This window comes from Pseudorasbora parva, chromosome 6, assembly GCF_024679245.1.
Source record: "Pseudorasbora parva isolate DD20220531a chromosome 6, ASM2467924v1, whole genome shotgun sequence".
NCBI classification, from domain to species: Eukaryota; Metazoa; Chordata; class Actinopteri; order Cypriniformes; family Gobionidae; genus Pseudorasbora; species Pseudorasbora parva.
The window spans coordinates 26,753,860-26,780,380 of NC_090177.1; the positions used below are offsets into that span (position 1 = coordinate 26,753,860).

The 26,521-nt window shown below is 37.9% G+C and overlaps 1 protein-coding gene across 3 annotated transcripts in view; it reads right to left on the bottom strand.

The window, feature by feature from the left end:
• Nucleotides 1-122: 122 nt before the first annotated feature.
• nol4lb (nucleolar protein 4-like b) overlaps nt 123-26,521 on the bottom strand; it is a 126,625-nt gene continuing 100,226 nt past the window's right edge. For all 3 annotated transcript variants that reach the window (XM_067446527.1, XM_067446526.1, XM_067446528.1), the window contains 6 exons: nt 12,196-12,554; nt 8,405-8,584; nt 8,012-8,200; nt 6,965-7,084; nt 6,631-6,835; nt 123-5,277 (listed from right to left, as the gene is read on the bottom strand). In XM_067446527.1, the coding sequence (XP_067302628.1) occupies nt 5,060-5,277; nt 6,631-6,835; nt 6,965-7,084; nt 8,012-8,200; nt 8,405-8,584; nt 12,196-12,554 (1,271 nt within the window). In that variant the 3' untranslated portion in view covers nt 123-5,059. The remainder of the gene's footprint in view (nt 5,278-6,630; nt 6,836-6,964; nt 7,085-8,011; nt 8,201-8,404; nt 8,585-12,195; nt 12,555-26,521) is intronic.

Genomic DNA, 26,521 nt, shown 5'->3' on the forward strand with positions numbered 1-26,521 from the left:
AATTTATGCAGTTTCAGGTTTTACTTAGTTAGCAAAACCTGACCCACACAAATGCAGGCAAATACATTGATGCTGATTCAACATTTTTCTTTAGGGGGAAGAAAAGAAATACAGCTACAGGATTCGATATATAGCACACAGTTTTATTAGTATATTTAGCTTTGTGACGTACAGCTTGGGAGAAAAAAAAAGTCACGAATTCATGTCAGTGACATTTTTAGCAGTGACATCCCACTGGAGAAAGCTTTCTCTCAAATCATTGGTTTTCATTAATGAAAGTGATATGTTAGGAGCCGCCCATGCTGTTTTGCATTAAACAACTGAATCTTTTTTTTTTCCATTTTCATTCAATCTTTCAGTTTTTTCACATATGTATCAACACTTTCTAAATAATTAAAATATTTAGCCACATGTACTGAAAAAAGTATTCACTGTTATATATATTTAACACAATAAATATAAAAAAAGATTTATTTCATATATATTATGGTATTAAAGTGGGAAATGGGTCGCCGATAAGACTTCTTTTTAACTATAAAACAGCAATCATTTACCTGAGGTTTTCACTCTGCTGTTCTTGTACTGTAATACTTGACGTCTGCACCCGACGGAGGGTGTGATAATGGCTTTTAATCATTAAGGAACAGCCGGATGTGTTGTCCCTAATGGCCAGAGGAAAAGATTCATTTACAACAAGCCTTCTTCATTTTGTGTATCGGTTGACAGCAGTTAGAGAAAGTGATTGGGGTCAGTTACGGGGGTCTCCCAGACAAAAACACTTTGTCTTACTGTAAATGCATGGAAATTGCTGCAAGTCCCATTTCCCTTCACTAAAGATAATTAAATTAAACAATGCCTGAAAAGAAGAAGGGGAAAGCATTTGAATTAAACATTAAAACAAAACAAAAAAGAGAAAATCTCAAAAATCTGTACATGTAAACATCACACTTCCACTGAGTCCAAAATGAGAAGGATAGAGACGGTTTCACATTGGTATTAGGTACATATCAAAACCAGAGCCGACATCAGCAGCTCCTTATACAAGAGAAATCAGGAGGAAACCAAGACGAGATGGAAAAAATCCAAAACATCAACAAATTATTAAAGAGAACAGACTTAAACTGGGAGCCACATGAATTTGAATGCAGCTGTACACCACTGTGGTAGAAAAATAAAAGTCAAGTTGTTTTTTCTTCTTGCATTTCTTCTTTTTTTTCAGAGCTATACATATGATCAAACCAGAGCATTTTTCTTGTGTAGTTTAGCAGCAACCATAACCAGCGTCACACCTGAATGCAAAGCCTGAACCCGTATAGGGCCATTCGTGTGTTTGAGTGATGCCTTTTAACATATGACAGGTGGGCTGTTTACTTGTACAGTAGCCTATATCACAGTAGATTGCGGCGCTGATTAAAAAAAGACACCTTGAGGAGGTTCTGAGGTACCATATGACAGCAGATACGGAGAGCTGAAGGGGTTTCTAATACACTGTTAATATAAAGGGACATACATGACAATCAGTTTTGTTAAGCCCCCTTAAAGGCACGGCGCAGTAACTAATCAGAAACTTGGTCATACAGTACTAAGATAATAGTTCTTTGGGGTTTGTGGCGCAAGAGGTGTCAGGCTTCAGGCTGTCAACAAAACTACTATCGCTGCTAATGTCTATTACGTCAACTTTAAAGCCTGTGCAGCGCAGGGCTGAATTCGCCCTCGGTGTGTGTATCTGCAATCCGATGTGACCGTGGTTTGGCTGGCTGCTTGGCATGTTGACATCCTTGTTTGGAATGTATAGGCATACAGGACAAACTTTACATGTGATGTCGGTACAAAACAGTTCTGAAAAGACCACTTGCGATACAAAAAGAATTACAAAATAATAGTAATCGAGATAATTATAAAAAAAATAGGAATCAGATAAAAAGGTTTTCGACAGTGGGCCACTAGGAGTCCTCAGCGGCTAGCGTGAGAACTTGGATCTGAGAGTGAGAGATGCTCTGATTATGGCTAAAATACCCCTCACTCTCCCGGGACGCACTGCGCTGTACAACCACACACAGAACACAGAGCATGGGAACAAAACCGGGAACTAGTTACACCTTTTTCAAGATTGTCGTTTGCCTCGTTTTACAGTTTGTTTTTCAGTAGCTGTCCTTGAGTGAAGTGGAGAGAAGAAACACCATATGAACAGATGAACGCTTCGCTTTTTCCCTGCTCTCCATCGTACGTTTTTATAAATCCATAGAAGAGCATATAATCAGCGTATAATCAGCAGCGTTTGTCGGCAGTGGGACCCATATCAGACCTCAACGAGAGAAAGAGATGATCGAGGCAGCAGCTAGAATCCTCTATTACCTGACCTCACCATCTGTGCGTCTACAGCGGACATGGCAAGAATGACATGGATGAATAGGAACAACAAAGAAAAGGGGTGAGGACATTTGACATCATGACGATTTTTTTCCTTTCCCCAAATCAACCCCCTTGAATGTGCAGGTCAAATTTGAGAGAAACATGTATATGGTTAAGTTTCACTTCAAAAATCAAAATAATAAAATCAGAAATTGTGTTTTGTGAAAATGAAAACTATATTTTTTACATGACTTAAGCATTATCATTAGTGTAATGGGAAAAAAATTATACGTTATATTGGAAATAAAGTATTTAAACATTTTAGTAATATTTGTACTCCCTTTTAAAAAAATATTACAGTATTTTACTGTAATTTTTGTTCTGTAACAAATAATAGTTTATATTTTAAATTATAAATGGCTTGATTTAACACCTTTGTTCTAATAATGTTCTAAAAAAAAGTTACATTTCAGGACACTTTAAGGTCATGATAATTTGAGTGGAAAATGTGCTTGACTGACATTCAAATGTCTACAAGCAGACTTCCTAATGCAAAATAAAATTTCTTATTTATTTTTATATGGGTGGTTGAAGCAAAATAGAGTCTACCCTTTAAAAGATTTCCTTATCATGTTCTTTCCTGAAATAAAGTGAAAGAAATAGCAAAGGCAGTCAGAGATGACAAGAGGTCAAGGACCCTTTATGATGAGAGGAATGTTAAATAGAAAGAGCACGCCATGAGCCACGCACAATTTTGCATGTCTTCACGTCTATAGCAATATTCCAATTAACAAATCTATATTAAAGCACAAGGCTGGACTGTGAAGGTCTACTGTACATTAAGGAGAAATTGTTACTTCTATATTTGTACTATTGTGTTTTAAAGGGAGGGGGTGGGGCGGTGGGCACAAATGTCTTAAGAGAGCAGATTGGTCTCTGGTCACACTCACTCATCACCATGGCTTTCAATCATATGTAGGTCCGGGTCATGTGATCATGTATTTAATGATTCTGAAGGCTCCTTAGCAGGGGTCATGGCAGCCTCTCTTTATTAGTCTCTCTCCTTTAGGGCCAGAAATGCTTTTGATTATCTTCTGCATTGCGATATTCTTTCTCCATCCCCCACTAGCAGTGCATCCTGGAGCCTCCGAGCTCCTCAATCATAGATTAGCACTGCCTCTGTGTGCAAAATGGAGCAAATTACAGTGACATTACTGTCAGTCAGTCCCTCACCAAATCTACCTCGCTAACTACACATTTTTAAACCTCTCCTGCTAAATATTCAGTTCACTAAAGACCCTTTAGCATGTCTGTTCGTGTCGTATGCGTGTTCGTGTGTGTGTGTGTGTGCGTGCGCACCAAGCTCTTGTGCCAACGATTTGATCCCAGTTGATCTCGAGATTTAAGCACGCACTGCGCTTTTAGAACAAATCAAACAAAAGCAAACACAAGCAGCCCTCAGTATTAAATCAAACACTCTGGACCAGAATGCAAAACGGCAGGTTTTTTTTTTTTATCATTCGTTTTTTTTGCGCCTTGTTTTTTCACCTTGAGGTGTTCTGGTTGTGTTTGGGAGGCTTGAGGTTTCAGGTCTGTGGCGTTACGTTGGAGTCCATAGCAGCAGAGTGGATTAATGGCCATTAAGAAAAGTCAACAGATAAGAGACTTACAGCTTCCATCCCGGATCCTTCCTCTCCATCTCCCTCCGAAGTAGAATAATGAGGTGGAGGAGGAGAGGACGTACAGGAGGAATGGAAGGACACATAAAGTAGAGGAGAACAGGAGGAAACACGTACAGAGGACACGAAGAGAGTTGGCATCTGTGAAACCATCAGGAAGGGTCCTGTCCCCAAAACAAGTCCAGTGTATTTTTTCGATACCTTGAAATGGATTGGGATATATACAACACATTTGAAGGAGGTCTGCACTTCAGTTACAGAAACAAATTCACTCCCACTCTCCACTTTCACAGTGGACCGTGAAGTGGAGGATGGACAGGTGATCATTTTCTTCTCCCACATACAGAGGGGGACGCTGGGAGAGAGAGCAGGACAGACAGGCTGAGGTATTTCCAGGTGAGCTCCCACCTGCATATCTAAATGCATAAATTAATGATTCAGAGGTCAGAACGAATGGAAAAGTGCTTCAGGACACAGCGAGTGCTTATTTACAGCAAATACAAAGGTCTCTTAAGTTTTCTTCTTGCTCTTTTTCTCTTCTTACTTTCCATTACACCCCCAAATCAAAAGTGTCTTCATTTAGTTAGTGCTGTCTGGAGGATTGGCGTGCCGTAATTCCTCCTTTGAAGTAGCTAAAAACAAAGAAAATCAGAAATCAATGGCTCTCAGAGGGGCATGGAGGCAGAACGAACGAAGGGAGGCCATGGAGAAGGCATGAAATGCAGGAGCAGACCAGTACGCGGAGGACACGTTGAGCTGTCCGCTTCAGCACTGAAGTGTCCTTCAGAGATTCATCCCCATGTTTGTCCTCTTCATCTGTCGGTCGTTCTCACTGAAGCGATATTAAAGCGAAAACTTGATGAAGCTGTGTTTTCTCTCTCCTAACATTTTTAAGAGCCAGATGGTTTTCCTTGGTGACAGGAAAACCACTGACAATGAGGATGATCATCATGGGAGGGACACAGTCAGTTATGTGGTCCAGAGGGACAATGGTATGTGTATGTAGACAAAGAGCGTTGAAGATCGGTTCAGTTCTGTTGTAGTATGAGGTTCTCCAGCTCATCTGCCGATCGTAGCAGGAAGGCCGCAGACTCGCGGTATCCTGCGATCAGCTGACGCACTGCCGCTACCTCTGTATGGCTGAGCTGAGCTGAAGCCCCGCCCCCTCCTCCGTTCCTGCCGAGACTGCTAGAGCTTGACGAGGATGAATTCGATGCCAGAGACTTCATACTGAGATCAGTAGGCCCTGAACGGAGAGAATAAAAGTATAATTATGGACATAATAAGAACACAGACACAACTCTTAGGGGAGGATACAGATATTGATTTTATGATTAATCTCATTTGAACTGCATTTAAATGACCTTAATATCTATTCTTAAATCCCAGGATTGCTCTTTTACTCCCTTCTAATCTACAGTCCTATAGGAAATGAGGTCTGTCCAAAATTATTGTGTACTGAAAAAATAATAGCACACCCTTGTGGGCTGCATGCAATCTCAAACTGCATCACCCGTGTGAAATCTTTTAAACTGGTTCATTTAAAAAACAAAAAAACAAACATGCAGTACAGAACGCGCAGTCTTATTCATGAACAACTGACTCTTTAAGAGTCAGTCCTTTTAATAAATCATACAAAATTACTCTTCGTGGGAATTTATAACCCCAGAATCAGTTTATGATTTTATATGATTTTATAAAAATCATCAGTTAATGATTTTAACTTTTTAAAATAAAACATTTACATTTCCACAGTTTTTATAGCAGTCTTTTGTTGTTCTGATTATATATATGGTACATTAAATATATATCATCAAGTGCAATAATATATTATTAATAGAAGTAAAGTATTATCAATATAGGTAAATTAATTGTCTGTAATTCAGTTTGCAATTTCAAAGGTTTCAAGAACGGTATTTTCTTCAATAACAATTATACCATGGGCTGTCTGAATACTCAATTCTGATTGGCTGGATGGTGTACAATAACAACAATAAAACTTAATGCACAGGTAGTTGAAAGAATAAGCTTTCTATTGATGTATGGTTTGTTAGGACAGGACAACAATATTTAAAAACAAATATACAACTATTTGAAAATCTGGAATCTGAGGGTGCAAAACAATCGCCTTTAAAGTTGTCCAAATGAAGTCCTTAGCAATGTACATTACTAATAATAATTAATATATTTATGCTAGGAAATTTACAAAATATCTTCATGGAACATGATCTTTACTTAATATCCTAATGATTTTTGGCATAAAGTAAAAATCATTTTGACCCATACAATGTATGGTTGGCTATTGCCATAAATATACCTGTGCGGCTTATGACTGGTTTTGTTGTCCAGGGTCACATATTAAAAATAATATTATTATTATTCATTATGATATTCATAAATTTAAACATTTTTAAGACATGCTGCGGCACCTTAGAAGTTTGAAACCCTGCTTGAAAACCACTGATTTATGCATTATTGCATATCATAAAATAAGGTCAAATTTTACAGCAGCATTTATGTATCCTTCCAATTGTGTGATAAGGCATTGAATAAGTTTCAAATCAGTTATCCCTTATTTTAGGATTCTGCTTCCTCTTACCATTGGTCTGGGCAGTAGCTGTTGTCAGAGACACAGGGTGTTGCATGTTGGCACACAGTCCACCGAAACCTCGGTAACTGTAGTTGAGGCCTCCATTGATGTATAGCTGGTCCTGGGAGTAGGCTGAGGCAGCAAGGGAGTATGCAGAATGGGTCAGTGAGACCGGCTCACGAGAGACCGCTTTTTCCAGAGATACTGGGTCCTCCTGAGAGAGAAAGAGACAAATATATCAGGCTAACTTGATTTTAAAATAAAGAAAGACAAAATAACATACCAAGTCATCTCCAATTTTCACAAGTACATGCATCACATACGCTTCTACAACAGTACTTACGTGTGCCTGGTAGACATCCATGCGCATTCTTTTGGCAGCTTTGCGTGATTCGCTCTCACAGGCAGCTGCTAGAATGTTTTCAGCCATGGCTGAGGTCAGGTGGGGTGGCGTGGGTCGAGTCTGCTAGTGCACACACAGCATATTTAGTAGATCCACTTTTGTGGACTCTTTTTATGGGTTATTGTGAAAGAACATTTTATTTCTCAGATATCTCAGATATCTCAAAATTTGTGCAGTAGTTTTGTGTTTTGCAAGTTTTTAAAATATGTATCTTATGCTCACCAAGGCTGCATTTATTAGATAAAAAATACAGCAAAAACAGTAATATTATGAAATATTATCACAACTTAAAATAGCTGTTTTCTATTTGAATATATTTTAAAACATAATTTGCTCTTGTGATGGCAAAGGTACATCTTCAGTGTCACATGATCCTTCAAAAACCATCCTAATATGCTGATTTGGTGCTCAATAGCATTTTTTCCAGCTTAATATTGTTGTTGGAGCTGTAATCTTCAGGATTAAAATTTCTTCAGGATTCTTTGACAAACTTTTGAATAGTAGTTTATACACAATATATCTATTTATTTTTGTACAGTTATCTGAAAACAATTTTGAGGAAATATTGCCTTGCTGTATAGAAACATTAAAATATGTATTAATAGTTTTGAAAGTTTTTCATCTTAATTTTTTTTTTGTAAAAAAATCTTCATATCAAGCAATACATCTGCATAACTAGTCTAAATTAATTATGTAATATTTATTAAATGTAGCAAAACTTATGTTAGACAAATTAAACGCCTCTGCTAAATCTCTTTTTACACTTAAAAACAAACAACACCTACAGCCATTCTAATGTTGGGTGGGAATTTTCAACTCATGAATATTAATTCAGAATTTTTGCCTAACCTTGGTGTTTGCTTCGTCACTAAACAAAACTCTATTTCTCAGTATCTGCCATGAACTGTGTTGGCCACCAGGGAGCGATATAAGTCATCCAACCATAACAAAAAACAGAAGTGGCAGCTGAACATGTAGTGCGTGTACCTCCATGCCGTTTTTCTTCATGCGGCGGCAGGATTTGAGGTAGGTGCGGATGCGTTTACGAGCGCGCTCCTGGAACTCTGGGAACTGACGGCTGCAGGATTCAATAATGGCCTGGATCTTCTCTTTAGGCTGTTTAGAGATTGGCACCATACGGTCCAGGTTCTCATCCACAAAGAGACGCACAAACATCTAAAAACAGAGAGAGAAAAATAGGTCAGCCAAATTAATTCCTTAAACGAAGTGTAAGGAATGAGTAAAAACCACACATAAAACATGCTTTCAGAAATTGCAGTTTAAGTTGCAAATAAAAAGCCATGAGAAACCACATGGTTTACTGCAAGACTAACCTTTTCGTGCAGTAGAAAATCATCAGCTGAATTTTCTGATACTCACATTAAAGGCCTTCAACCTCTCTGGATCCACTCCTTCTACATCATTGATCTTATCGCTATCGTCGTGTTCATCATGGTCATCGTCATCATCATCAGCCGCCTGAGACCGACCAACAGTCAGATCTTCAGCACATATCTCCATTTTTATTGAATCATAGCTGCCTGAACTGTATTGAGGAGACTACAAAAACACACAAAGAAACCAAGGTAAGTCTTCTGTCTGCTAGAGCATATAGACTTTCAAAGGAGGACATGGACTGAAAGATGCATCAAAAAACAGATGATATCTACCAACGAGGCAATTCATGGCTGACTACAGTGCTTCGGCTGATGAAAACATGTCTTCAAGGTCTAACCATGTTATTCAGACGTTCTCAGTATCGAGCGTCTTGCACTTATTTCAGATCGAGAATCTGTTCATTTGAAAGATAGTTTTGCACTCTTCTTTTTACAAAGACAATACAAATAAAAGGAGACAGGAAGCAACAGAAGCTGACCATGGAAAACAGGAATGTAATGAACGTTTCTATTCAGACTGGAGCCTTGCTCGGCAGTCTGTTCAAACCTCTCTGCTTTCGTCTGTGTAAAGAACACTGCGGTGCTAGGAGCTAGCTAACTGAATGAATGAGGTTTAATCGAACGCCTTTCATGATCGTTGGTTCAACTCACACTGTACGCTCAAAACAAATGTCAATCTGGGTGAAGGAATAGTCTACTGTGTCGAAGTAAAATAATGACTAATGTCTTTGCGCTGTAAACATTTTTTGTTGTTTTTTGTTGGTTTAACTTAAAAAAGTAAGTAACCTGGTTGCCTTAAAATTTTGTGTTTATTGAAATTAAAAATTCATTCATTGTATTAACTCAAAATTTCAATGAACTCAAAATTAAGGCAACCAGGTAACTTTTTTTCTAAATAATTTTTTATAGTGTGTAGAAAAAAAGGAAAAAAAGCATTGCATTAGTGTTTGTTTTTTAATGCATTGTATTTTCAGTGCTTGCAACATGGCTGTATATTTAAGTTGTTAATATTTCAAAATTCAAATGACAACATTTCATATACAATTTCATTATTAAAAATGCGATGATCCATATTCACCTTGGGGAATTTGCTTAATTTCCCAAAAATTCAGTCTGTTTAAAAATAACACCTATAATATTCAATGGGGCAATTTTCAGTATATTTTTTCTACTTTAAAAAATTAAATTCCAACAAATTCAGTGATTCAAATTCAGCAGAATATTAAAGCTACACTGTGTGATATTTTGGCCAATCCCCCTCTTCACATTCGACACGGTGCCATCGAGTGTTAAAACGTGAAAGGCGAAGCTTGAATTCATGGGTATGTCCCTCTTTGGCTAATGTATACTTTCAAGATGGAGGAGCAACATGGTGACCAGCATTCGAACCCCTCATCCGTATGTATTTTCAATGGCATATAAACATACGAGAATACTTTATTACTTGAAAGAAGTTAATATACATTAAAGAGCACATATATTTTTGAAAGAACTAAGTGTTTTTAGCTAAGAATAAACTAAAAAAGTTACACAGTGTAGCTTTAAACATTGCACATCCGGGAACTGCAGGAATAGCAGGAGAGTACCGATGCATAATCGTCATCTGCCATTAGTCACCTAACCAGTAGGTGTTGCAAGCGGCTGATGACGAAGACCAAAGCAACAGTTAGATTCATTCATTCACAAAAACTGATCTACAGAAATGGAGAAAGTGGTAAGTAGGTGATTATCAGGGCCAGTAGCATTGAGTCACATTAAATGTTTTCTTTATATCGTGTTTCTATTAGAGGGAAATGCGTATGTGAATATTTTCATATCATGGGCTCATCTGCTTTCCTGTATATAGTATGTTTAATTAAAAGGGGATGTCTAACAGTGATGTCATTTTGTTTTTTGACCACAAAAATGTCACTAAAGAAGTGTGTTTTTGGTTGTGAGGGAAAGATAACCATGTTCAGCTTCCGAAATAAACCAGCGTTAAGGTAACAGTACGCAATTTGTTTTTCCAGAAGTTTGTGCAAATGTGTTTGTTTGTTGTAGGGCTGGTCCAAAAACCATTTGAGCTTCGAAGCTTCGGTAGTAATCAACACCAAATATTCGGAGAGGTGGGGCTGAACATATTCTTTCCTCTAATAAAGGCAGGAATCTTGAGAAGCGGTGCACCTCACACAGGCAGGGTTTATATGCTCAGAGAACAGACACCGCACTAGTGATACAAAACACACAGCTCTGTTACATCCCAGGAACACGCTCCTAAATTTTGCAGTAGATTAATTTAGATTGATAATCACTGGTAATAGGCTTGCTGTGTTAGTCTGTGTTGGTGTTCAGGCATACACCGGTAACATCACCTGCCCACCACGGCTCCGCCCCCACCGTTGTTTTGATATCTTATATAAGTAAGGAATAATTGACAACGGGTCGTTAAATTATTAGAAAAATAATGCACACCCAAGGTGGTGATGCGGTCACAACGTGAATTTTTATAAAAAAATATAAAAATAATTATTAATAATCAAAAGTTATTATTTGTTTATTAAAAATTATTTTGTTCAGTTAGAGAACAGATTACCTACAATTAAAAACTGAACATGCAGCATAAGCCAAACAAGAGTCTCAGTACAGATCAGCAGCAGGAGTCAGATTTCATTCATCACAAGAGCGAGGAGCTGAATGACAAGATGATCGCAGAAGATTTGATTTCAAAACGAAATGTAAAAGCGCCTATTTAAGGGAGTTTATCATTGTACTGTTTTGTTGTTGTGTTTTTCATTAAGAATTATAGGCTAATGAACCCAAAATTCAAGCAACCCGCCTCTGAATTGGCATTAATTCTAAACCGAAACTAAAATAATTCGTTCAAGGTTAAAGTGACGGAAATGCACTGTAATGCGATGGTGAGTGAAAATGTTCTTACTGTCACATCCCTAATGGTTAAAAAGCCTAATATATTTTGATTCTATTATTCTATTTTTCAGGATGTCAAACCAATACAGCTTAACCCAAAATGCAAGCTCAGGCATGCGCTGCTTCCATATAAACTCACGCATTTGTGCGCTCTAGACAGAGAATACTGGGAACACTTAGGCTAAGAAGAAGCAAATATATTTATTAAGTATAACGAGGTTGGGTTCCTATTCAACTGCCCATCCTATTAAAAACGGCTACGCTATATAAGATAATTTTGGGAAAAAAAGTATTGTATTTTACCTGAATTTATAGTGTAAATGTATTCAAGTGCAAATGAGAACCATTTAGGTGAATATCAACCCACAGAAGGAATATTCAAATATTCTGGTCCAGCCCTAGTTCCGCCCACTGCACGCCTCCATGAGTTCAGCAGTTTTCAGAAAGAATCGGTACAGTGTAACTGTCCTTTATAAATATGATAAAACTAAAGACTCTGTGGAGATATGAAGGATTCAATACTACTCTGGTTAATCAAGATTAACATGAGATTGGCAGAAAGTCTGTGCGTGTGTTATGCCCCCTTTAATAAGCTATACAAAATTTGATCTTTTAATTTTACTGTTTTGAGGCATAAATTATTTTCTTTATGGGGAAACTCTTACCTGAGTCTTTGATTTGTTGCTTTTTTATATTATTGTTAGGATGTCAAAAGGTAAGGTACTTTATTTCCAAGTCAACACTAAATAAAATACAAATTTACCAGTGAAATTGAACTGCTACTGGTATCAACTACTTAAATTTTGGTATTGTGACAAGTTCAACCCTTATTATTTACCATTTTTTGTTCTAAATTAATATAAATACCTTGTTGTTATAGTCCCTGATGTCTCGGTCAAGGCGTAGCTCTGAGGATTTGGGGTATTTTCTGCGCAGCTCTTCTGCTTGCTCTGGGTTAAAGGTCGCCAGCATGGCGGCAGCACTGGGCAGGGCCTGGCTCAGTCTGTCACTGAGGTTGACTGGTTGCTGGTCCTCTGAGGATGAGGACGAGGAAGTCGTGCTGAAGTCGAGCGGAGCCGCGGTACTGTTTCCGTTGCCGTTAACCTCGGCGTACGAGCCCGATCCAGGTCCTGTCCCCGTACTGTCGCTCACGCCGGCTGCACCTACTGAGGGAGGAGTCAGTGTGCGAATCCCGTTGCCACTCCCACTTTCAGAAGATGAATCATCTGAAAATATACACAACACAGCAAAAATTAGTTTTACAACAGACCACACATTGCATTATTCCGACAACATACAGTTTGATAATATGCGTTTCGGTGTTCAATATTGATAATAGTGTTTCTGCATGTAATTTGAGCAAAACATCAAATAATGACAATTTCCAAATTTAATAATTTTACCAAAAATTAAATATAAATTATCAAAAATAAATAAATAAATAATTTACCAAAAAAATTTAAATAAATTATTGGTCAGAAAAATGGGTAGCTTTGCCATAAACAATTAGTTGAGCCGATATATGCTACGGTCATCAAACCAAAAAATGTATAAAGTGCCACAGTGTTTACAATTTTGGGAGGCAATAAATGGTTAACTTATTAGTAATATTGGGAGAGAAAAAAGTATTTTAACATATGGAACATTTGAATAAAGGAAATCAACATTAACAGTTAATTTTAACTTGCTGGTCATATTTTACTCTATGTTAAAGGCCTTCCACTCCAGGCAGACAGCTAATTGGTAACTGTAACACAGCAAATGGCTACTGTCTGCAAATGACACTTTTGACTTTGTCTGTAAGTGTTAAGCCTATTTATTTATTTTTTAGAAGATGCTCCTTTCAAAACGTGTTTTTTATGTTGCCCACTGCCAGGACTTCTTCCTGCCATACTAACAATTTTAGCATGCTAATGCGCTACACTGGAAGTATTCACAACATCTACTAATGACAGCTTGTCTGGATCTACAGTGCATCCACTACAAATTCTGTTCTACCAGAGGCATTTGATGGTGTTCGTGGTATTCAGTGCAGTCCACTTTGAAAGGCTGGTTGTATGAAAATTAGTTTATGAAGAGATCTATACCACAGAGCTCTATACACTATACACGGAAACACACACCACGTGTTTGAAAACATAAGATCTACAGATATACAAATTCCCAAAGTGTTCCTTTCAGAAATTACATATAAGTTCATAAATTGCAACTTCGTCATTACAAATATGTAATTACAAGTATATTTAAATCCAAAGAAGTTTTGATATAAATTATAATGTAAATTTTAGTTCACCATAATGTGTGTTAATATATTCAGCATTACACTTTAACCATAAGACAATAGTAATTATGAAATGACATATAAATATATATTTAGATGAAAGTCCTACATAAGTGGGTTAAAAACGATGAGCGTGTAATGCCTACATGGGGCTATAGAGGAAAACAACAGTGACAGAATTGGGGTCAGAGTACAGTGCCAGCAGGAAAAATAAAGACAGAGAGAGGGAGGAAAAAAAGAGAGGACAGGATGGATTGGATGTAGAGGAGAGGGCACAGGCCGGTTGGAGAAGGAGGGATGGAGATTGGATGAAAAGAGGGAGGGGTTGATGCAGAGTGAGTAAGGGGAAGAGGGCAGCGGGAAGCAGGTCAGAGTCAGGGGCACTGAACATCGATGGAGGAAGGGATAGAAGGATGGGGGGATGGTGAAATTATCAGTGGAGGACACTGGATGAGAGGATGTTAGAGGGAGAAGGATAAAAGAAAGCTGGGTGGTATGGAAAGGGAGAGGGACAGAAAGAAGGAGGGATGGAAAAATAAGCCAGAAAGTGAGAGAGAGGCAGAAAAAGACATTGAGTGTGTGGAGGGGGTGAGCGTGGCAGAGACAGCCGCATATTTATTGGAGTATAAAGAGTATTCATGCAGGGAGAGGAAGGCCGGACTAATGCCTACCAGCTCTGCTAAAAAGCTCTGAAGCGTCCACACACATACACTTGCACTTTTTCTTGCTATTCCTTCCTTCACTGGTCTTTCAGGAAAGGTGTTTGAATGACAGATGAGAGAGCTCCCAGTGTAATGTCCATAAAATGTGTGAGTGTGCACACGGGCGCTGCGGTGGACGTGTCTCTTATGCACCGTGATGTGCTGAATACACTATTTGCTTGCCTCTGCTCAGTAAGCGGCTGCAGCAGTACAATACAATACAATTACCCTCGGTTTCCGGTTTTATTTGGCAGAAACGCTTTACTCTTAGCATTGTGCAACAAGTGTCGCATCAGCCGTAACATCATAATATTATTTTAAACACGCTTAAATGTAACTAGTATGATAAACAGAGCTAGCTTTACCACATACTCGTAACCGGAAAAGCGGAAATGGCGGTGCCGACTGTGTCCCGTCATAATAAAAATACCACTTTTATTCATATTGATCAGATATTAAATGCCCGATTAATTCGAAAATAAAACCAATCAAGTAGAAAAAGGAATATAGGTTGAATTTTTTTTGTCACTTTGGAGTATTAGCTGTGGACCATGAGCACACAGAATGCATCTTTGAAGTAACTGGACCGAAGGGAGTTGCTTTATCATAGTAGTGTAATATTCAGACCAGCCTGGACAAACATACAATTCAAATCCTTGTGCTTTAGCAAGGCCAGTGGAACGATGGTTTGATAACCTGCTTAATACGATACGAAACCCTGAAAGCAGGTGGCAGCTTCCTGAAGCTCTCCTTTCTCATTTGATGCAATAATGACAGCCAATAAAACCTCTTAACCGTGTGACAAGCGTGAAATATGATTAGCCTTGGCTTTGTCACTCATCTGGACCCAGTCCAGTTCACTCCTGAGGAAAGTTCCCTTTTTATTCATCAAACCCACTGCATCTGAACATCCTGGAGTTTCACCATCCATCCATCCATCCATCCATCCATCCATCCATCCATCCTGATTTTAGGGCAAAATTATACCTATCCTAGAATTATTATTGTTTTAAAGATAGGTCAAAGGTGACTTTAGGTTCTGCTTCATTTTGCAAGTTTGCAACATGTTAAAAGTTCTGTATGTAAGAATGACAGCTAGCACTCGAAAATTCAAAATGTTTGCACCGTCCCTCCTCATCAGACTTGATGCTCATGCGGGTTGCCAGTTTGAGGACACGCAACAGGAACACGTGACAATGTAAGGCGAGGAGACTTACACACTATAAGTTGATTAGTTGATTTATTTGCGCTTTAATGTGCTTTTATTCATAGAGATATTTAGATGGATGCCGAGACTTATGTCGGGTGGAATCTGCGATCTCTGACCCAGTTTGTTTGCTGGCTTCCATGGTAGCAATCCACTTTTTTCAGCCAACTGGCAACCTGTGGTGTGGAAATACTATTGGGTAAATTGGCAACATGCGGTATCGCATAGACCAAAAAAAAAAAAAAAAAAAAAAAAGACATTCCGACAAAGAACACCCATTTCAAAGTAGAATTACTGGCTTTAGCATTGTTTTTCTGAGAAAAAAATGTGTACTCAGCATGTTTTCTAAATATCTGCAAACATATTATGTTATTTTTATGCTTCAGTAAAGTCGAAAACTTACAGGACCTTTAAATATTTCATGCAATGTAAAAAATAAAAACATTTTTTTACTCTCTTCAATGTTAACTACATTAATACTCTATAAAAATGTCTACATCTCTGAGAAAAAAAAAACACATTAGGTCAAGTGATCGTTGCTGTTTATTCCCATAATTACTCTAGCAGGTGTGTGTGTTTGCATGTGACACACACAGACACGCAGAGGGGTGCAGGCACAACAGTCGATAACACCGCTGTGCTTCCTGTCTCAGAATCTCAGTAACGACCAATCAGGCGTAATGATCCAGTCTACACAGCAGGGCCTATGAGGAGTCACCATAACACAAACATTTCAGCAATGGTGCAGTCCATACGGTGACAGGCAGAGAGGATACACTGTGCTCGTTTTGAACAACCCCCCGCCCCTACCTCTCACACACGTGTACATGACATCTAAACAGGGTGGCTTCAAGCAGGAGCAAATGAGAGGTGGTCGGCTCATTCCTTGCACACTGTTTTTGTTCTTTTAATATATGCAGATGACCTCCAATCAGCGGGTTCCTCCGATAAGCCTGAGCCTGTCAGTCAACTCCCCCACTGCAGTCTAACAGAATCTTATTCACCGCACACCTACCACATGCACTCCTAACAGCTTCTTCCTCGTCCCTCATTTCTTCAGACTCGAATGACAAATCGCACACATGCTCAGCTTTTTGAAGATTTTTAACCTTGCAAATTGTCTAGCAGCTAAGCAGCATGACACTCAGCACTGAAGTAACGTTAATTTAAGTTTGCGTCATAAAAGCATTTTGAGATGCAAGTAGATTTCCCATTTAACACTGATATATGCGCGTGCGCTCTTCACAAAGTGCACATGTGAACATTTAAACTGAAACCAGCCTTCTGTCAGTGAGTTTCATACATTTTATATATAAGCCCACTGCATTCCAAACCGCATAAATGATGCCTTCATAGAGTTCAGGCGGGCGAGACGCGAGAGCAAAGCGCGCGTTTCTCACAGTGCATCCTGTGCAATTAATGTCCTTGTAATTCACTTCAACCTTTTTCAAACTTTATGAAAGATTATTTTATGGAAGGTTTGAGTGGTGTGTATCTCTGATGAATTGGAAGCAAGCAGAATATGGGTGTTTCTAAAGCACATGCATCTGCGATTAAAAACTAAGCTCAGAATCAATTATGAAATTCTCAGAATCGATCCAGAATTTTGAGAGAGTATTGCAATGCATTGATTTTTTTCTCCCACCCCTATACATAGTGTGTGTGTACTTAGTGTATAATATTCAGTTTGTACAGCTTCATTTCACCCCTTCCCACCCTCTTCCACCCCCATCCCTCCATTTCACTTCTGCACAATAGAAACCCACCCTCTCTGACTGCTCCACCCCTCCTCTTCTCCCAGCTCTTCTAAACACACACACACACACACACTCACACTCACACAAACACACACACACACACACACACACACACACACACACACACACACACACACACACACACACACACACACACACACACACACACACACACACACACACACACACACACACACACACACACACACACACACACACACACACACACACACACACACACACACACACAAATTGTGATTTTGAAAGTAGTCTCTTAATCTAATCAAGGTTGCATTCATTTAATCAAAAATACAGTAAAAACAATAATACTGTAAAATGTTATTATACATTAAATTAACTGTTTCTGTTGTAATATATAATTTTATATAATATACAAAAAATATATTTTAACCAATTGTAATAATATTTGACAGTATTACTGTTTTTATTGCATTTTTGATCAAATGATTGCAGCCGTGGTGAGATTAAGAGACTACTTTCAAATTCATTAATAAACTTTAATGTTTCCAAACTTTTGACTGGTAGTGTATATATATATATATCCAGAGCATAGATGGTGGACATGAAATAGAGAGAGCTGACAGTGCGGTCCAGCTGCTCTGAATGTCACAGTGATTCATTGGGGCATTTAGCGCACTGGGGACAGGACAACACTGGAGTGAGTGTGTGTGTGTTTAAGAGGGCAAGGGTCTAACAGGCACAAGGGCAGGCACACACACAAACATGCTGATTGAAACCAGGCTTGTTGAGTTGCTGTCAGGTTGTGAAAATGGTCCACAAACAGTCAATCAATGCTTTACCCATGATTCCCCTGGGGTGTGGGGGCAGAGGGCAGGCGGGAAGAGCAGAGTGCTGTATCAGCCACCAGCTGCCAACAAACTCATCATAAAGTACTTCCTTAACACAGACGCACACAAAACCACAGAGGCAAAAACGCATACTCTTTCACTTTAAGACATACAGATTTCATTTAAAGTACCCCTGCAGTCAATAACTATGTAGCTTAAAACTCACATTTGATGATTAAAATGACATTAAAATCCTGCCTTAAAATATCTTGACTGTAAACACATCCTTGCTTCATTTAGTATATGCATGAATATGCAAATTAGTCTTATCCTCCACTCAATCACACCAGCTCGGACTACCTGATCCATGATGTAAATAAGAGATTTATTGTGCAGTAAAGACAACTTCATTGATTATAACTGAACTGACAGCTTTCTAGTGATTATAAAGGGAGCAGTCCTTGTGTGCTTTCTAGGATCCATTCATAATTCAAATAAAAGTCAACATATAACGGTAATAGATATTATTAGCCTTTGACTTGACTCTGTTATTAAACCACTAATAATGTGTTGCTAATGTTATTCAAACCATGTTCCCATTTGCCATCTCGGAGTCAGACAGCTGCCTGACAGCTAAAAATCAGTATCCTTAGAAATAATGAAAAGAAAAGCCCAAAACGTTTACAGGATTGGTTACATTGTGACGGAAGAGAACAAAGTCGGTTTCAAAGCTCCTTTTTGAGACTCTTTGGTACACTTTCTCATTTTAAGGAGAATATACCGCAATGGTTAAGCAATAGTGTTGACTTATGAATTTACACATGGTTTGTCTTAAAGCATATTAATAACGCAACACAGATATTTAAACAACATTAAAATATAGATTTTTACCACAGCATTTTTTCTTTTTCTTTAAACAAATGCACTATGGCTGTTACAAAACTAAGGGAGCTGTCTACCAAAACAGCATTTTAAGTTATAAGGTACCATAATATATACAGTAACCTTCATGGAAAAACACTCCCAATATACTCACTCAGTGAAAAAATGCCCCTAAGATCGAGATTCAGTGATTATAAACCATTATAATTTATTCAATGCTGGAAAATATATTAATAAAATAATTCAGACTTGTTACAAATGTATTGTTTCACTTGTTTTTGCGTATGTGCAACGTAGCAACATGTTGCCTACAAACTCCATGAAATTGGTTGTGAATTAGGGTTAAGAGGTCCATGGTCCATTATCAATAGTGTAGCAATGCATTTAGCACTTCTAACTCAGTCAGGGGTGACTCCCAAACCAAGCAGACTTATATAGAGTGGTGCAGGTATGATATCCCTTTCTAGGCTAAAGCGCGGAAGCAAGTTAGCACTTTAGCACTATCGTCCCTTAGTCAATGGTTTTTGGTTAAATAGCTGAAATAAGTTCAGTGGTTAACACAAGATCAAGATACTTTCACATTTTATTCTAGGACATAAAATACATCAGTATGACCCCACTCTGTTTTTTTAAGCGGTTATGTATCTTGAAAAAGGTGGTTGCTAACAAGTGGCTAAATGGGACTATAGAGGCAGTAGAGGAGATTAAACGTCATTGCGCCAAAAAGGTAAACTCAAGTCTGCTTTTAGTCTCATTATGCTCATAATTGTGCTCTTATAAACTATTCTGACTTATTCTAATTTTCGTATTAGCTAAAAATTGAAAAAGTTGAAGTCACAAGGCCGTGGTGTAGTTTGTTTATAGCTACCTTTAGCTTTTCATTTCTGGTGACTGCATTTAGGCTTCAAAATTCATAAAATATGTTTTGTTAATCTGTGAAAAGATCTTGATGGACAAAACATGCAAGTATCATAAACTTTTGTTGATCAAAGAGCGTTTAAAAAAAAAATGTATCGATAATCCTATTGGGGTTTTGTTGAGGGACCCGTGTGATGCTAACTGTCGGTTGGCCTACAAAGTGACGTCATACCTGCACCACCCTATTGGTCAACACAACTAAATTACATATTTAAAATCCAACGTAAAATCCGCATTGGGAAATATCTGACCTCAAGCGTACCACACTTAAATTTCCAGACGGAGATGAATGCATTTCACCAACAGGATTTTGCCACACATTTTCAAAAATGTGACTTCATCCTTAGGGCCAGGGTTGATAGCGTTATTTTTTGTTGTGTGTGGCCCGTTCAGGGTTCATGCCTATGTAGAGCATTCCAAATCAGTCACTTATGACATAATAGTCTTAGTGAACTGTGTTTGGAAACAGATCTTAAGCAGTACATTTATTTATGCAGGTCTTTCAGTTCCCATTGGGAATTAGAAAATCTGATTGGCCACTCAAAACAGCAAGCTCAAGTCTCATTCTTTCTTTTCAAATCAAAGACATATGCACTTCTTTACAATGTTTGTGATAACATGTTAATTAAAATGAACCATAAATCAACCTTTACTTGGCCTAAACACTTATCCTTCTAAGGATTAAGCACAAACATTTTAATCAATATGATTTAATCTACAACAACGATTTCATATTTTACAGGAGCCTGTATAAATCAATGTTTTCATTGTAGTGCGGTCTGAGAACATTGATTTAAATAAATGCTACAGATAAAGCATGGCATTAATTAAAGGAATTGTTTCTTTAATGCAGCAATGGGCCAATAATTTAAATGACTGTATGTCATGTACACCGCATAGGCTGTAGCTCCTGCAGTGTGTGTAGGGGACAGCGGACTAAATGAAAATCTAGTTCACCATTCAGATCAGCTCAATTCTACGACATCAGAACAACCTAAAGCATGAATCACAGCGCTAAAAATAAGTTTTAACTTGTGGGCCTACACACATGCACACACACATGTGCATGTCAAAACTCACACCATGCAAACACTTACACATGCTTCATCACGCAAGGTAAAAACACACAAGCTCAAACAGAGAAAATCTATGAGCAACCTTTTTGTTTATGCATACATTTTTAATGCATGTAAAAATTATTTTTTAAAAAGAAGCATATATTGTTTGCAGACAACACATGGTTTAAAATTCTGTATCTAATGCAATGATGTCCAGAACTTTTTGAGGTCACTGTATGTTAACAGACAAAATACATTCACAAACAAACACACAGATGTCTCACTCAATGGTCAATTTATGAGACCATGAGACTACACACGGCGTGACTTGGATTCCATTTGTCACAAACAAATAATACACTGATTCATACACTCACTCACACACACACGGACAAAGAACAGAGCTTTTTACACCCGCGCACACTTATGCATGTATATATTCATAATGCATAAGAATGTCTGTTTTTCCAAATACCATACAGTATGTTTATGCATATGCATACCGGCATAACATATAACTGTAGGTGTATAAGTAGTACTAAGCACAATTAAAAGTGTATATATTATGGATGTTATATTGAAATGATCACATGTGTTAAGGTTAAAACTCACAAACACAATTTCCACAACCACACTATTACACATGAGTTCAGGCACTTTTTTCCCCTTTCTGAAATGCTGGATTTAACTGAGCAGGAGCAGCAGGGTTTTTCAAGGGAAATTTCTACTTAGATGTTCGGAAGTCATAATTACAATGGGCATTAAAGTGGTTTTGGTTAGAGCAAAATGGACACTTTTGGCATTTCAAATTTCTTTCTGTATCATCATTTAAAAGGCAGGAAAAGAAAGTGTTATCAAAATGTGGAACAGAAGATTTGGTTCATTATCTATATATTTAATCTATTGTCTAGTGCAGAGAATGACAGGAATGTTTTTATGAGCCTGTTGCCTCATAAAATTGCTAAATTAGTAGGGTTTTCAGACAAAATGTATGCTTGTTCTTCATGAACAGTACACAAAAGTAAATTGTACAGTCAACAGTCACAATTACGACTTAATTATGACCAATAAAAACTAGCCTTCAGATATCCATAATGTGAGCCAAATGACTTTAAAAAATAGCATCACCTAAAAATGAGCTTTTAAAAAAATTATTTACTGAAAAACACTGAAGATTTGAAACGAGTGATGGCAGAATTTTTTTTGTGTGTCAAAAAAGTAACATTTCTATAGTTTGGAAACTTAGGCTTTGCTGATTTTCCACCAGCTTTGTACTGTTACAATATCTGTAGTACATGTAAATGTGTACTCTGATTTCATAGAAAATCCTTGTTTATTTGTCAGCCAAAGTTTGCAGAATAATGAAAAACGTGTCATGTAGCGCCAATAAAAAAAACCTTTCTACTTCCAACTTTTATTAAATAAAATACTTTTATTTTATTACATCCTACTTTTCCACTCATAATGGCGACTGTGTTGGCATTTATCATGTATAAATTCATTGCTACATGACTCATAAGACACTTTGAGAACCTGAGAGGAACAGTCAGACTGGTCATACAGCACCGTTTCACTTACAGTGTAAGAGTTGGGTCTGAACCGGCTGTGCATACTTTTTTATTTTCACGTGAGGCCCGGTAGCTTCTGTCAGCTTGGCTTTTTTTTTTTAACCTCAGCGGAGCTGACCCGAGCACAAGCAGTAACAGATGCTAATTCTTTCACTTCTACTTCCCCAGCCGCCCTGCAGGGAGTGTGTGCACAAACGCATATATGTGTCGGCCTCCCCTCTGCGGGATTACAATGGATTATCCTGCTAAGACGCGGCACGAGCTGCTCCCCATGCCGGCACAAGGCCTGGCATTGCTATAGCAACGAACCCTTCCCTGCTCCCCCCTTTAAAACACCCACTGCTATAGCAGTGACAGCTGTCCCCTACCCAAAAGAGAGAGGGGAGATGGGTCAGCAGAGTCAGAGAGCTAGAAGGGAGGATTTGAAAAGGGTGGAAATGTGCAAAGACACAAAATGAAAATGCCGAGGGTCTAGAGAGACAGATGGGGGAAACTGCAAATCTGCGCTGGAATGACAGAAGGTGGATGTAAGAAAATAAAGAGAGAGAGAGAGAGAGAGAGAGAGAGAGAGAGAGAGAGAGAGAGAGAGAGAGAGAGAGAGAGAGAGAGAGAGAGAGAGTGAGAGGTTAATCATCATCTTGGGTTTGTCCTTTACTGTCGTAGTGCCCCTGACACAGCAGATAATCTTCACTCCAGTCTTTCCTGTGCAAGACTCAGCATGTGCTCATGAACAACTTTACAAATTATGGACTTTCCAAATCTTCTGGGTTTTATGAAACAGAAACTAAAAGGGATCCTTCACATTTAATTCTTCATAATTTACTCTCCCTCATGTCATTACAAACCAGTACAGTATGACTTTCTTTCTTCTGTGGAATGTAAAGGAGACGTTTTGAGGTCGCTTTTTTTGCTATTTTTTTATTAAAATGAATGGGGACTGTAGATTTCAAGCTCTAAAAAGGATGCAAAAACACCATAAAAAAAGGGATTCATATAATTTATATCCCAATGACATAAGAGTCTTTAATAGAAAAGCTTTGAGTTTTTTTTTTGTTGAGTAACGTAGCAAGTTCAAGAATCAGGATCATTCCAATTCATGAATGAATCATTCAGTCAACCAGAACAATCAATTCATTAACATTTCTGAATCACAGCATGGAATGGTAACTTAAATGTGCCTGTGTTTCCCGCACACGGTCGCTGTATGACTTCAGAAGAAGTGCAAGATATTTATAGTCCAGTGCTTCTCAGGGTACCAGGACCCACTAGGGGCCCTCAGCAAACGTCCAGGGGGCCCTTATAAGTCATTATAAATTATTTATATTTAGTTATATTAACAACGTTAATTGAATTGTAACAAAAACACTAAAATGTACAGGATGTCAGATTTAATATGTTAGAGTTTATCAATTTTTATTACAACAGAAGTACCTGAGGTGCATATCAGCATAGACAGGAGGCTCGTTGAATATTTTCTTGGATAAAAAGAATTGAGATTCACTGATATAGACCACTTTTATGATACGATTATGTAGCTTTTGTGTCATTTGAGCCTGGCAGTAATAGTCAATGTTCCCTCTATTATTTTTGTTTGTTTGTTTGTTTTTTTGCTGAGTAAAATGTTACTCTATTGGGCAGGCATTATGGCCACCTGAGCAAAAACTGGTGTAAAAAATCGTTCTACCAGATTTCCACAGTGTATGTAAACACAAAAAAATGGTTTACAAACAAATTGCTTCAACATGCAGTTATAACTTTTAACATGAATGCATTTGTATTTTATTTGACCCTTGATGTAACTTAGTGATAATAAATCATATTTTTGAAAACAAGCTAATTTATTTTTGAAAACAAGCTAATTCAGAAGTCAATAAATGAAGTGCATTTAGGGTATCTGAGAATTTTTTTAACAGTTCTGTGTTAACTGTAACAGTCTTTACCAAGGAATTCTATTAAGAAAAAAAAACTTAAAAAATCAGTTAAATTCTTTATAATAGAGGCCTAATATAAGGTGAAAAAATGAAGCAGTTAAACAGATGGTTTGAAACAACCATAAAGTGTTTTTGTACAGTCAATTATTGGCTATAGGCAGCATTAAACTATCAAAATGAAATGTTTATTGCTTATGAATTTCCAAGATTTTTCTTTTTGTATTTAGATTTTTTAATTAGGCGTACAATATAATAAAATCCAAATATAATATAAAAACTAATTGAAATATTTAAATTAATATATCAGCTTAAATGCTTCAATTTGTTGTAATATGATGTTTTACGGCCGTGGTAATATCAGATGTGTGCCGCCGCGCACACTCACAGCTTAGGGGGAACATTGGTTATAGTCTCCATTCACTTTCATTATACTGAGAAGAATGGCTAGAATATTCTTCAGAAATGTACTTTTTGTGTTCTACTGAAGACAGTCAGTCATACAGGTCTGGAAAACATGAGGCTGAAAATGAGAGATTTTTCATTTTTAGTTGAGCTGTCACTTTAAGAGAATGTACAGTGAAGAATGAAGGATTTGATTTTAAGAAGTTTAACTATGCCCCTCACACATACACTCAATGTATAAATCCTAATGGCACAGCTGATGAGAAACCATAATCAGGTAGATTTAATGGGCTCGGCTGAAATTCCCCAGTTTGGGCCCCAAACTGAGTAGAGATAATTAGAGAGGGGCTCAAAACCCCCATTCACATTTAATAAAGAAAAGTCATTTATTAATCTCTTTTCTCTTCCCTTTCCTCGCCTCTTCCTCGCCTCTTTCCTAGGACTGCTATTGCTTCTTTTGAACAGACAATTTTCAGGGTTGTTATAAGTGGGCAGTTCTGTTTGTCTGTAATATAACACAGCCCAGGAGCCCAAACACTCTACACACAGGACGGAGAAGTACAGTTTATGCTGTAGTAGGTATAGTGTGTGTACAAGTCAAAGTATAGCATTAACCTATTATTCTAACTGAAAATATAACGGTTATTTTTCATATATGTATTTGATCTTGTTTCTATTTTATGAATGCATCTTACAGATCTTATTGTGAACAATTCAACAGTCCATACGTTTCTTTTTTTTTGACCTTTTTGACCGATAAACATAAGACTTCTCTCGTGACGTATGCAGGACTTCTCAAATAATTTAGCCACTTTTGAGTGCAATGCCCATATCACAAAATCCAATAAACAACCGATCGGTAAAACAAATTCCCCACCCAACATTTTTTCTTTCTTTTTTGTTAATCTTTTACACTCGGATGTACATCACAAAGCAGATGAAAGGGTCTGTCGCCACTTCCATTTCATCAGGACTTTAATATCTTCATGCTTTTACAAGTCACAAGTGCTATAGAAAAATCACCCTGCGGTCTAAGCGGCCAGCCTGAGCCGCATTATAAATGAGAGGAGGTCAGGCTACAGGTACAGTAGAGCTGCGGTCAGCTGAGATGCTGAATCTGGGCAGCGGTTCAACTAGTAATAGGATGTGAGTAGACTGGCCTGTGAAAACACATCCCAGCCTTTCCATCGGCCTTTCACCCAATTCTCTAGTAAAAAATAGGGAAGGGGGGAGGGACAGAGATAGAGAGAATGAGAGATGGAATTAGAGAAATAAAGACAGAGAGTGCCCAAGGCAGGGACTTTCTTTCTGTCACAGTTTGTTTCCCCTCTTTCCATCTTTCCTGAGAGACATATTGGTACGGTGAGAGCGAGAGATGGGCTGAGCGAGATATGGAGGTGTGGAAGAGAAAGACAGCTAACTGAAATGTGTCAGGGTATGTTTCTTTTGCACGTGCAGCCTTTTTTCTGCTCTGAATAGTTATGACTGTGCTGAGGGCAGAAACAAATAGAGCATTTAGCATAGTATGGACAGCAGACGAGATGGAGTGAGAGGGGGATGGAGGAAAGCGGAGGAGGAGGGTCTATCATGAGATTGAAGGAATGACAAAATTACATGCAGTGAAGAACCATTTCTCCCTTGTTCAGCTCAGTACAGTGTACCTCTGTAGCCTTGCTAAT